The sequence below is a fragment of the Ursus americanus genome, chromosome 1 (genome assembly GCF_024610735.1).
Source record: "Ursus americanus isolate L20-20 chromosome 1, mUrsAme1.1.p, whole genome shotgun sequence".
Lineage (NCBI taxonomy): Eukaryota > Metazoa > Chordata > Mammalia > Carnivora > Ursidae > Ursus > Ursus americanus.
In genome coordinates, this window is record NC_142127.1 from 105330502 (window position 1) to 105341849 (window position 11348).

At 57.7% G+C, this 11348-nt stretch overlaps 1 protein-coding gene across 2 annotated transcripts in view; it reads left to right on the plus strand.

Annotated features, from left to right (window-relative positions):
- Positions 1–10154, plus strand: part of TWIST2 (twist family bHLH transcription factor 2) — a 49418-nt gene extending 39264 nt beyond the window's left edge. For both annotated transcript variants that reach the window (XM_045794204.2, XM_045794205.2), the window contains exon 2: positions 9461–10154. Coding sequence is in view for 1 of the 2 variants with exons in the window: in XM_045794205.2 (XP_045650161.1) it covers positions 9461–9521 (61 nt within the window). In the remaining variant the exon portion in view is untranslated. The remainder of the gene's footprint in view (positions 1–9460) is intronic.
- The last annotated feature ends 1194 nt before the right edge of the window (positions 10155–11348 follow it).

Consider the following 11348-nt stretch of genomic DNA (forward strand, 5'->3'; position numbering starts at 1 on the left):
ACCCCCACCTGCTTCTCCTCTCTGAGGGCGGGCTCCTTCCAGCAGGGGGCGCTGCCAGCCAGAGCCACACATGGCCTCTTCAGGGACGGACCTCCTCTCCCCCTGCTGCCCCAGATGTCCGCATCTGGGTCTGTCGTGGTCAGGAAGCACGCAGCTGGAGAAGGAGCCCCAGGTCTGGGTTCGAATCCAGACAACACTAGGTAGCGCTTTCCGCCTCCCTCCAGGGGGCAGGGTGATGTCGGCCTCGCTCGGAAGCTGTGTGTGAAGCTCGCAGCCCCGCTGGGGTTCGGAGCTGGACATCCTGCTGAGTGAACCCGACCTCCGGGTGTCCTGCACACCACTCCAGCTCAGTGCCACCAGCTCTGCTCTTGCTGCCCCCCCACCAAGCAACTTCTGTTCTCTTCCCTGCTTTGCTCCTGGGGTCCTGACCCCTCCTGCTGCCCAAGCCAGACCACTGGTCACCGTGCCCCGCCCAGGGCCCCACTGTTGGGCATCTGACCTCCTAGCAGTCCTTGAGGCCCCCAGTTACCCCTGAAAAACAGCCCTGGTCATGCCAGTTCCCCCTACACTTTTTACCGCCTCCTGTTGCCTTGTGGGGTCCTGCCCACCCCGCAGCCCCTCCCCAGAGCCATGGGTCACCATTGCCCTCAAAGCCTCCTTTCCTCCCATGCCACCTAAAACGTGCCCTGAGGCCCTTTCACCACCACCCCCACAGGACCGGACATCCTTGAAACCCCGCTCTAAGCTCCAGTTCTGTGAAAAGCTCCCCAGACCCCCACCCGCCTGGAGGTTTAATTGTTGCCTTCTCTGTGCCTTTAGTATGCGCCTTTTCACACCTTTAACTTAACTGGTATTGTATTTGCTACGGTCACTTCCGTCTGTAATACACGTTTACACCGTAGAACAACACAGTGGTAGGTCCCCCGTACTTTCAGTATACCTCGATTAGAACACGTATGACATATTCGTTACCATGGCTGGTTTTGTCATCTGGCCCCGAGGGAACTGGTGTAGGGCAGGGGCCAGGTCGTTCTCCTGACATGCATCTGATGAGTGCCTGACCTCTGCGGACCTTCACTATGTTCCCTTGAGCCGCTGCTGCTGTCGCTGGAAGGGCTGTGTCCTCAGATCCTCATTGGTGCAAAGACATTGATTAAGTCAGTGTTCCTGGGTCTGGACCCACATGACAGGTGTAGGAATGAGGTCAGTCATATGAGAAGGATTTCGGCCTCGTGCCTCGGGGAGTAGCTGACCTGAGTTCTGGGGGCAATTCTGCACCTGCCTGGTCACTTGGCCTAAGTCCCTTCCAGCCCCAGGCCCCATCTCCTTGTCTCTGATGTGACATCACCGATGGGTCAGCCCCACATGCCGACCTGTACCACCAGCCTGAAAACCACCAGCAAGGGTGATTTTTTTACACCACCGTCTTTTGCTAGTGGGTTTTATTTGGAAGTTACATTTAGTGACATCTGGGGAAATCATAATTCACTGGTCGAGGTAGTTCCTGGATTCGGAGGCCTTGAGTCCCGGAAGGAGGCCGCATCCTGCTATTACCTGCTTGTTCTGGACTGCTCTCCCTCACCACCTCTGAGCCTGGGGTACACTTTGCAGCGTCCTGTGACTCATGGAGAAGAAATGGGAAGGCCTCCGTCAGAGGAGGGCTGGACAGGGTAAATGCTGGGAGTCACTGGTGTGGACACTGGGCCTTCCTGCCACAGCTCCCTCGGGAATGGAGAGAGCTGGCCCGGGCAGCCCTGGAGCCACATCTCTCCGAGGCCCGGAGGCCGGGGGCACCACGCAGAGAGGGTCTGGAAGCAGAGGCGAGCTTGCCTTCTCCCCAGGCTGCTCCCAAGCTGATGTCTCCTTGGCAGGAAGGCCACTCCGGACACTGTCAGCTCGAATGGCAGAAGCCAAGCTCAAGGAGAGAGACAGAGATGGAGAGAGACAGCTCTGCTTCCAAGCTACTCCCCTGAAGGAGGGAGGCCCACAGCTCAGCTGCCAGCCAGCAGGGAGCCGTGGGAGCCGAGCCCCGCGTCAGAAATACGGTCATTGCAGACAGGATCGCGCTTTCTCATGCGGGCAAGTGGGGGTCAGACTCCTGAGTCGTGGGGCCAGGGAAGAGGCACACAGCGTGTTCTCACCCAGCGCCCTCCTGCCCCTGCGGCCCTGCCCCAGACTCTGACTGTAGGTGCCCCACACAAGGGGCATCTGGAAGCGGGGGCTTGCCACGGAAACAGAGAGGCCCGGGGACACAGGAGCTCACAGCCCCTGCTGGCCTCCAAGCAGCCTTCCCAAACGTCTCACTGCCACCTGGACGCCTGGGAGCCACGGAGGCCACTCCAGAGCCGTGCCGAGTGTGGTGACTTGGCCATTTCTCTGCCCCAGCAGCAGAAGTCCATCAGCCTTCTGGGGTCCTAGGAGTCTTGTGGGGGCGACAGGGGAACCCTGCCCACCCAGCCATTCCTGGGAAGCAGACTCTCCAGAGGGAACGGGCCAGGCCCCAGCCAGCAGAGAAGCTCCTGGATCTTGACTCTGACCTACTTTGCAGAGCGCTGTTGCCTATGAGAACCCCATGGCCGTGGCCTCCATTGGACTCTGGGAAAGGGCCCAGGGGCCAGCAGAGAGAGACCAGAGCATCCTGCCTGCTTGGCCCAGGGACAGTGCACAGACCACCCCGAACAGGGCAGGGCTGCCTGAGGGAGGGACCCCGGTGGGAGGGCAGCGTGGCCAGGGCACAGGCAGCCGGAGAAGCCTTGTAAAAATCGTACAAGTCCGACGGCTTCCTGATCTGTGTTTGCCTCGGCCAGAGCGGCTTGCCTTTATCCGCCCCCCACAGCCCCACCGCCGTCCCACAGGCAAGTCCACCGTGTGCTCTGATGCTCTGTAGGGAGTCCAGCTCCAGGCAGGAGGGTCAGGCCTACGGGAGGACAGCCGGGCACCCTCCTGCCCTCTGATTTAGAAGTGGATTCTTACAGTCGCTGGGGTGGGGTGGGGCTATGTTTCGTTGTTTGCCATTGAGAGTTCCCTAGGACAGGTGCACAGAAGTCAGCAGGGAAGGAGGGGGCTGGAACCCTGCCTGAGGATGCCCCCTGTTGCCCCGCAGGGGACCCCCATGTGCTGGACCCCACCCAGCAGCCAGCAGGGGCGGCTGGATCTCCGCCTTTCTGATCAGCCAGGTGAGGCTGCAACTGCCCCTGGCAGGTCTTGACCCCTGTCCACTAGGGCTGGTCTGTTTGCGGCCTGCCTGCAGCTGCCTGCAGGTCCGACCTGGAAGGAAGTTGCACATTCTCTCCTCTGAAAGCAAAACCTCTTATATCCCTTGTCTCTGGACAAGGCATTTTTCACGGAGACAGCCGCTGGGCAAGGCGGCTCTGGGCAAGCGCTAAAAAGCCCTCACCAGAAGAAAGGCGCAAACCCCTCAGCGGGGCAGGGTGACCTTCTCAGAGCCTCCAGGGTCTGTCACTGGCACCCGGCTGCCCTTCCCTTAGGGTGAGTGATGTTGGGAGTCGCAGGCTGGCCTCACAGCTGTGTCTGCTTTGTGTCCCACCTACCCCGGTGTGTCTGGGGTGTCGGGCAGAAGGACAGCTGGTGGGTGTAGTGGGGATGCCCGCAGCGGGAACGGCCCCCAGCAGGGAGCACTGAGGTGCCCAAATCCTCTTTGGCCTGTCTCTAACCAGCTGTGTGTCTGGGAAGTCACGGCGTGTCACAGCTGCAGCTGACCGGCTGACCGGGGACGTGCTCAGGTGGGCATGCTCACCTCTTCCGATTCTCTAGAGGCATCTTCGAAGAGCTGGGGATTTGGCAGAGTGTAGACGATGATTCCATGGTCAGGGCGAAGCCTGCTTCTGCATTCTCGTGAGCTCCGCTGTGAGGAGGATGCTGCCGGCCGGCAGAGTGGCAGAGACTCAGAAGTCACGAACGGGACAGAGCACAGTAGGGAGAGGGGTTCTAGAGGGAGCCCCGCATTTCCCTCCTGCACCAGCATCGCGCTGGGGTCCGTGCCATCTCTTCACTGTAGGTGTCTTTCCACAGGGCTTTATTGAGCACCTGCTATGTGCCAGGTGTTGGTTTAGACCCTGGGGACCCAGCTGGGGAAGAAACCACAACCTGGGGCGACGGAGTGTTGGGCACGAGTCAGGCGAGGCCCCGAGCATCTTGCATGCTGTGGCTCCCTGAATCCCCATAGCCCCGCGGCGGTGGTCTCAGGGGGAACTCAGCGGGTATTTCTACAGATGTGCCAGCTGAGGCCCGGAGGCCGCAGGAGCTGTGGTGGCAGCGCTGGGGTTCAGCTCAAGGCCTGAGCTCTCGGGTCCTGACTTACTGGGAGCTTCCAGAATGCTCGTGGCGCGGCACTGCGTGTGTCAGTGTCTACTGGGCTGCTTTCTTGCGCCGGATTTCCCGATGCTAACTGGCCGGCATTCCTGGAGTAAACCCTTCTGCGTTGTCCGGAAGGGGGTCTTCAAATCCATGGCTTGACTCGGTTCCCCGATGTCTTACTTAGCAGCTCTGCGTTCAGCGTCTGGGGGGGCGTGACCGGGTCTTTGGTTCTTCTGCCCTTTGGAGGGGGGTCAGAGTTGTGTCCTGTTGACATTTTATGGGGGAAGCTGTGCATGGTGGAGGGCAGGGGCCGTATGGACTGTTTCCTACCTGCCTCGAAATGTTGCTGTGAACCTAAGATTGCTCTAAAAAGTAGTAAAAATAAATAAGGGAAAATGGGAAGTGTTTCCTCATCCATAAACTCTGGACCAACTTAAGTAATACAGATTGGAATGACCGGGTTCCGGAAGATTCTATGTAATGCTCTTGTAAAGCAGTCTGGTTCCGGATTCTTCACAACCTGGTCAGCTTATCTTACAAATATGGATACATTTGGGTTTCCTACTTTTTCTTGAGTGAGTTTGGTAAAGAGTGGGACATCGGGGGGCGTGGTGGTCACGGATGGAGGGGCTGCCTGGTGCGTGGTCCTGCTGCCCCCACTCTCACACCCTGTGGCCTGGGGCAGGCAGGAGCTCGGGGTACTTGGGGACCCACAGGGTCCTTCGGCCTCCGAGGCTTTTCCTACCAGCGTTCTTATTGGCCTGTTTGTCCTGCTGTGGGACGACTATTAGATGGCGTGATACTTGCAGAGACAAGGGCCCTCGGTACTTTTCCTCAGGGTGGAAGACCTTTCCGGGTAGTATTTCCCCAGAAATGGCATCTGGGGGTGCATTTTCTGAGGACCTACATGCTTAACCATGTCTCTCCTGCTCCCCCACACGGTCCCTGGACCCTTTTCCAGAGAAACACCAGCCGTCCTGGGATCGTCCGTCAGCACACAGGAACTTATCCTGTTCTGGCTCTTTTTTGCTTCTTTTCATGTCTGGAAGCCGGTGGGAGGTTTTCTGTACTCTTAGAGTCCAGAACTTTCCCTGTGATGTGGCATGGCTGCCCGTGTTGTCAGTCGCTCTTCCCAGAACGCTGTGTTCCTTTTAATCTGGGACCGTCAATCTTCCCTGAGTACGGGGACATTTCCCCCCGCATCTCGTCTGGGGCTGCGTCTCCTCCCTCCTTCCACATTCTTTGTCTTTTGCTCAGATCCTGGAGACCTCCGTGAGGCAGTCTCTGATTTATTGATCGTTTTTCATCAGGGTCTATTTTGTTATTTTGCTTCCATCTCTTACAAAATATCCCACTTCCATACTTTCTGTGATTTCCAAGAGCGCGTTTCTTATTTCCTGCTTCTCTTTTGAAAACGGAGTCTCCGTATTTTACCCCTGCAGACTCCCCGGGCTTCTCTCCAAACGATGAATTCCACTGTTCTGAAAGTTTGGTCCCGGTGCTCTGGGCCATTCATGAGGTGCTCAGCTTCCCGATTTCCCCGCCGTGGGCCACAGCCACCTGATGTGAACCATTCCTTATTTTCTACTCATATTTGCGGCCCGTCAGATTGACCTGAGCGAATGGGTTCCATGCCTCCAGCCAGCTCCGGGGGGCCGGGTTCAAACAGTCAGGAGGCTGTGTCCAGGCTCGGCGAGGGGACAGGGAGCCCCAGCTGAAGATCGGTGCTCCACGAACGCCCGGGTGGACGGGGGTGCTGTCCCCTGTGGGATGGGCAAGACCCACCAGGTAGGTGGTCAGTTCCACTGCGGGGTTCATTATGTTCATGTCCACATGGCACATTCCCCTGACCCCAGCGCACCTGGCAGCCCAGGAATTGGGGGGTCTTTATTTTCAGTGTAGTGACTGGGAGGAGAGAGACACAGGTGGCAGCAGGAGCGGGCTGGCAGGTGGTGGCCCCTTCGAGTGACGTGGACAACGTCAGGGTCCTGTGGAGGCGGAGTGATCCCCAGAGAACTCCAGAAGGGGGCAGTGAGGGCCAGAGCAAGCCCTCCGTGGCCATGACCCTGGGTTTCTGTGGGCAGTACCCGGCTCCCTGAGCCTCACGTTCTATCCCTCTGGCCTCCATGGGCAAAATCTCAGGGGTGTGTGTGTGCTGTACTAACCAGAGATGACACATCTGTGCCATTTCCCTCCTTATCACCTACCCTGCTTTCTTCCGGCAGTCCAACAAAGTTCAAGGTCCTTTGTCCCTTTCCTTTCTGGCTGCAGAGTCTTACTGGCATTTCCTTTTAAAAAGTTGTCTGTGCTACCCTCCGTTCTACTTGTTTTCAACATGATTCTTCTCCCCTGTTAGATTTCTCTGATTCTTTTCCGGGCTTTTTAAATAACTAGTAGCATTTCTGGCACATGAGTGATGCTCAATACATGTTAGAAAGAGGGATGAAAGGATGGATGATGGATGGATGATGGATGGAAGGAAGAGGAGTGGGTAGATGGGTAGATAGATGGTGGGTGGATGGAGGGATGGAGGCATGGGTGAATGGGTAGATGGAAGGATGGGCAGATAGATGGTGGGTGGATGGAGGGATGGAGGCATGCGTGAATGGGTAGATGGAAGGATGGGCAGATAGATGGTGGGTGGCATGATGGACTGATGGATGGACAGAAGGAGGGAAGCTAGGAAAGGTGGGTGGTGGGTAGCCGTGTGGATGGAAGGTACATGGGTAGCTGGATGGAAGGTCTTATAATACACTCTTCCCCCTTAAGCCCCCTGCCTCACTTTTTGGAGAATTTCTGTTGGGTTAGGTCCTGGAAATAAGAGTCAGTTAAGACCTTTACTGTGCATTGGTGCCCAAGGGTCTGGTGTGGGAGAGAGGAGCAAAGTTACTTTCTCGGTGTAGCCGCTGCTGTGCCGCTCTGCCCGCCACCCCCCTTCCCTGCAAGGCAGACAGATGCAGAGAGTGAACCACGGACAGGGCACACGCGTACAGTTTCAGGTGGCTGTTCTATGCGGGAGGCGGTCCTGGGCCCCAGATGGTTTGTATTTGTTGCCGAAAATGCTGCCCATGTCGGCAGACGTGGTTGGGGTCAGGGTGACATCAAGGGGCCCAGGCCCACAGGCTCTCGGTCGAGAAGACTAATGAACCTCCTTCTTTCTGCCCGAGCCCAGGGCCCCACGGGCGCCTGCAGCAAACCCTAAAACTCACCACTACTGGGGGACGGCCTCCGTCATTCTCGGCTTTTCATGCACGATCCTGTATTTCCCCTTGGAGGGTTGGTGCAGCTCATATATCAGAAACTGTTGTAATTATTCCCTCCCTCTGAGGAAGGCTTCCATTCAGTTTTCTCTAGCTGCCCCCTGATTAATTATCTAATTACAACCACATTCTCCAAGAGAGAGCAGCCTTTGACTTTCTGCCCAGGACCACTTAGAAAGGCGGATGTATTGGGAGTGTTCTGGGCTTGAGAGAAAAATAGTGTGCGTGTGAAAACACCCTGAGTTTTTGGGGACAATGTCTTAGCCTTCCCGGACCTTTGTCTTGGCTCAGCAGGGGTTTCTGGAGTTCTCTGGGGATCTGTGGGTGAGGACTGGGGGTACAGGGACAGGAGGAAACTTCCTGCTGCCCACTGCCCAATAGTTTCAGGGACACACACACACATACCCACTAAGATGTCACCTGTCGCCGTATCAAACATTCTTCTGTGTTTTTGTACCTTCCACATCATCGTCCCCGAACATGGGGTTGCCTGTCCTTGACATCTTATCCTGGAAGGGAATTCCTCCTGGTGACCCTTCTCCCAGCCTCCTCCTTGGTAAAGCCATTCCTGACTCTGCCCCACCCCTAGGCCCCTGCCAGCCCCCCATCTCAGCACTCAGGTGTGCAGCCACAGAGCCCTCCGGCAGCCCCCTCCACGGTGCATGGGGGTGGAGGCCCGGCTCCTGCACCTGTCGGCCCCCACAGCCAGCGTGTCCCTCAAGGCTCCCGATGAATGGACTTGTCTCCTTTGGGTATGAGGTTTAGCTGGTTGTTTCTGTGTGTGTTCTCCACGTGTAGAAGTGTGTGCGGTGTGCATCAGGCCCTGGGGTAGGCACTAAAGGTCACCTGGGGCCCAAAGTGCTCGCCCGCCAGTCTTAGAGAATCGCTAACGAAGCTCAGGGTCTCCTGGGAAGGATGCTATTGGTTCAGGGTTGGTTACAAACTGGCCACGTGTACTGTAGGACTGGGTCCCGCAGGACCAGGCGATCAGCTGCCCACAGCCCCCCAGAACAGCTGGTGACAGGTGGGAAGTGGTCCCAGCCATGAGCTGCCAGCTTGGAGCAAGGTGTGGGGCCCAACTGTCCTCACCCTCAGTCCCTTCAGCACCCAGGTGACCGGCCTTTCCAGCAGTGTCGAGGTCCTTGACCATGCACTCATGCCCAGCCATATTATCCCCTGTCCTCCTGGGCTTCCCACCCCCAGGACTCATGACGTTGGGCTTACAATAGCCACGTGTCTCTGAAGTCGGGGGGTCTCATACCCTGCCCTGAGCTTCTTTCCAGCACATCTCCTCCAGTAAGTCCCGTGGACACACACGGCAGCGGGTGCGGTCTGGGGTCCCCCCCGCCGGCTCCCTTGCCTGTGTTCCCTCTCTCTGCCATTCCATCCCGTCTTCCGTCTGCACCCCCAGCCCTTTCCAGGCAGCAAGGTCAACTGGGTAGGCAGACCTTCCTTGTAGGAAGGCAGGAGGCTCCGTGGAGAGCGTGGCCCTGGTCCGTGGATTGGCTCCCAACCTGGTTCCTCGCTGGCCCATCCTGCGGCGAGGCGGTGGGGCTGGTGGGAGAGGCCCAGTGTGGCCCCTGGAAGGATTCGCTCAGCGAGACGCGCTGCACACGTCTCACACCGCACGCCGCTGCAGTCTGAATGACACACGTGCGTCTTGCAGACCCTTACACCCCTCACGGGGCCTTTGGACACGGGACAGTTGTGTGTCTTGATCACAATGGAACGTGCCCAAATCGACGTGGGATGAGCTGGCCTAGGACTGCATGCACTCCACACGCCACCACACACACACACAACCACACACACACGTACACACAGCCACACAGGCACACCCTGCATACAGTGGGGCCTCACCCTCCCTCTTCCGTGTCTTCCAGGCTGTCCTGTGGGGCTGAGGCTCGAGTGGAATTGGGACGCCTCCACGTCTGTCACTTCTGAAACCCGAACAACCTCAAGGAAGCCTCCCCTCTGCTCTCCAGCACAGCGTTTGGACAAGGGGACAGCAGCAGCATCGAATGAAGACCCCAGACCACACAACTCCTCCCCAGAGACGGTCCCCACAGAGGAAGCGGCACTCGCGGCCCTTCTCGCCGGTGACATGTTCCTTGTCATCCTTGCCACTGTTTGGATTTTTCTTCTGGGTTTTATTTTTTTTTAGGGGGGATTGATTCTTTCTGAAAATCTCTAGATTCAGGAACATATTTACAAGAATTGAAATCTTGGATTTGTATTTCCCTCTAAGTGCCTTTTTAATGTATATTTTTTTAATAAAACAGAAATGCATTCCTGTACCATTCTGTTTAAACTGGACCAAGGCTCTCAGAAAAGAACCTCGCGTTCCCTCGCCCACAGCCTCTGCATGACTGTTCCACGTAAGCCTGGACTCCTCCTCCCACCTCGCCTCTTCTCTTTCTCATGATTTGCTCAGCTAACCCTTTTTAAAATATTTTCTGTTTCAGTGTATATGTTGCTTATTTGTTTTATTTATTGAGATATTTTTAACAAGCTCGGTGACTGCAACGTGGCTGTGTACCCTGCCCCCTCCCGGGAATAATAAAGATGTCCATGCAGCCCCGTCTCCCCTCTCCTCTTCTGTACCGCGCAGCACCGAATCGGCCCGGAAAGTCAGAGCGGCTCGCGAAAATGACCGTCGTTTCCCTTTAGAAGGGACCAGAAAGGATGTGAGGCAGTGTCTGTCGTAGGTCGTTGCAAACGTTCTGGAAGCTACCGTCCCTAACATGGTCCGAGTGCTGCAGACCCAGGCCTGGGGAAGCGGGAGAGCCTGGCCTCGGCCCCTCTGTATCCGGCTTCTCAGCTGCTGTGCCCCCCGCAACCCCCACTGCTAGCGCTGCTCTCCACACCACTTCCCATGTGTCAGACCGCGTCCGTCGTGTGTCCCATCCCACCGTCCGAGGTTGGCGCTCCCCTCCGGGCGCCGTAAAGCCTTCCCCACCGCCTTACGCCTGCACTTGTGCCCCCACTCCGTCAGTCTCAGCTTACGTCGAACCCCCATGTAAACCATGGTCTCCACGGGCAACTGCCCCCCCAGCCTTGTGCACACAGCAGGGGGAGGTTGAGGAAGCGGCACCTGTGTGGACAGGTAAGGTTGGAGCACTGCTCTGGGGTACAGCAACCCCAGAAGGGCCACGGTCTGCAGCTAGGAAGGAGACTCTGGCTGGGGTCGGGTCCGGGTGGGCAGCCTAACAGTGCAGACACAGCTCTGTGAGGGGCGGGGAGGCCGGCAACCCCCGCCCCCCCCCCCCGGCTGCTGGCCTTGGGAGCCGCTGGCCATGTCTGTGGACACCAGCAGGGGTGGGAGAAGCCCCCAGGTGAAGGGCAGCCAGCTGGGGGACTGCAAGTCACCAGGTCGTCACCACCCTGAACCACCCGTGGCCTGTGTCCTGGGGGACAGTGGATTCAGGCTCTGTGGTGCAGAGCTGTCCGAGGACAAGACACCACACAGAGCCCACCTCCCAGACAGGATTCTAGGGCCCAGAACTGTGGTGGCCTGTGAGTCTTCCTTCTCCACTGGAACTGCTACCGCTGCCATGGGAGGGGCTGGAGCTCTGGGAACACCAGCCAGACCTCCACTTCCATCAGCTGGAGGGCTCCTTGAAATGACCTTGAGGCAGCACAGCTTCCCTCAGGGCTGGCTCCCCCTGGAGGGCTCCTGTGCACCGTCTGGGGGCCTGGTCCCTGCAGCACGAGCCTCAGCACCGACGACACACAGACATGCACACACACACACACACACACACACACACA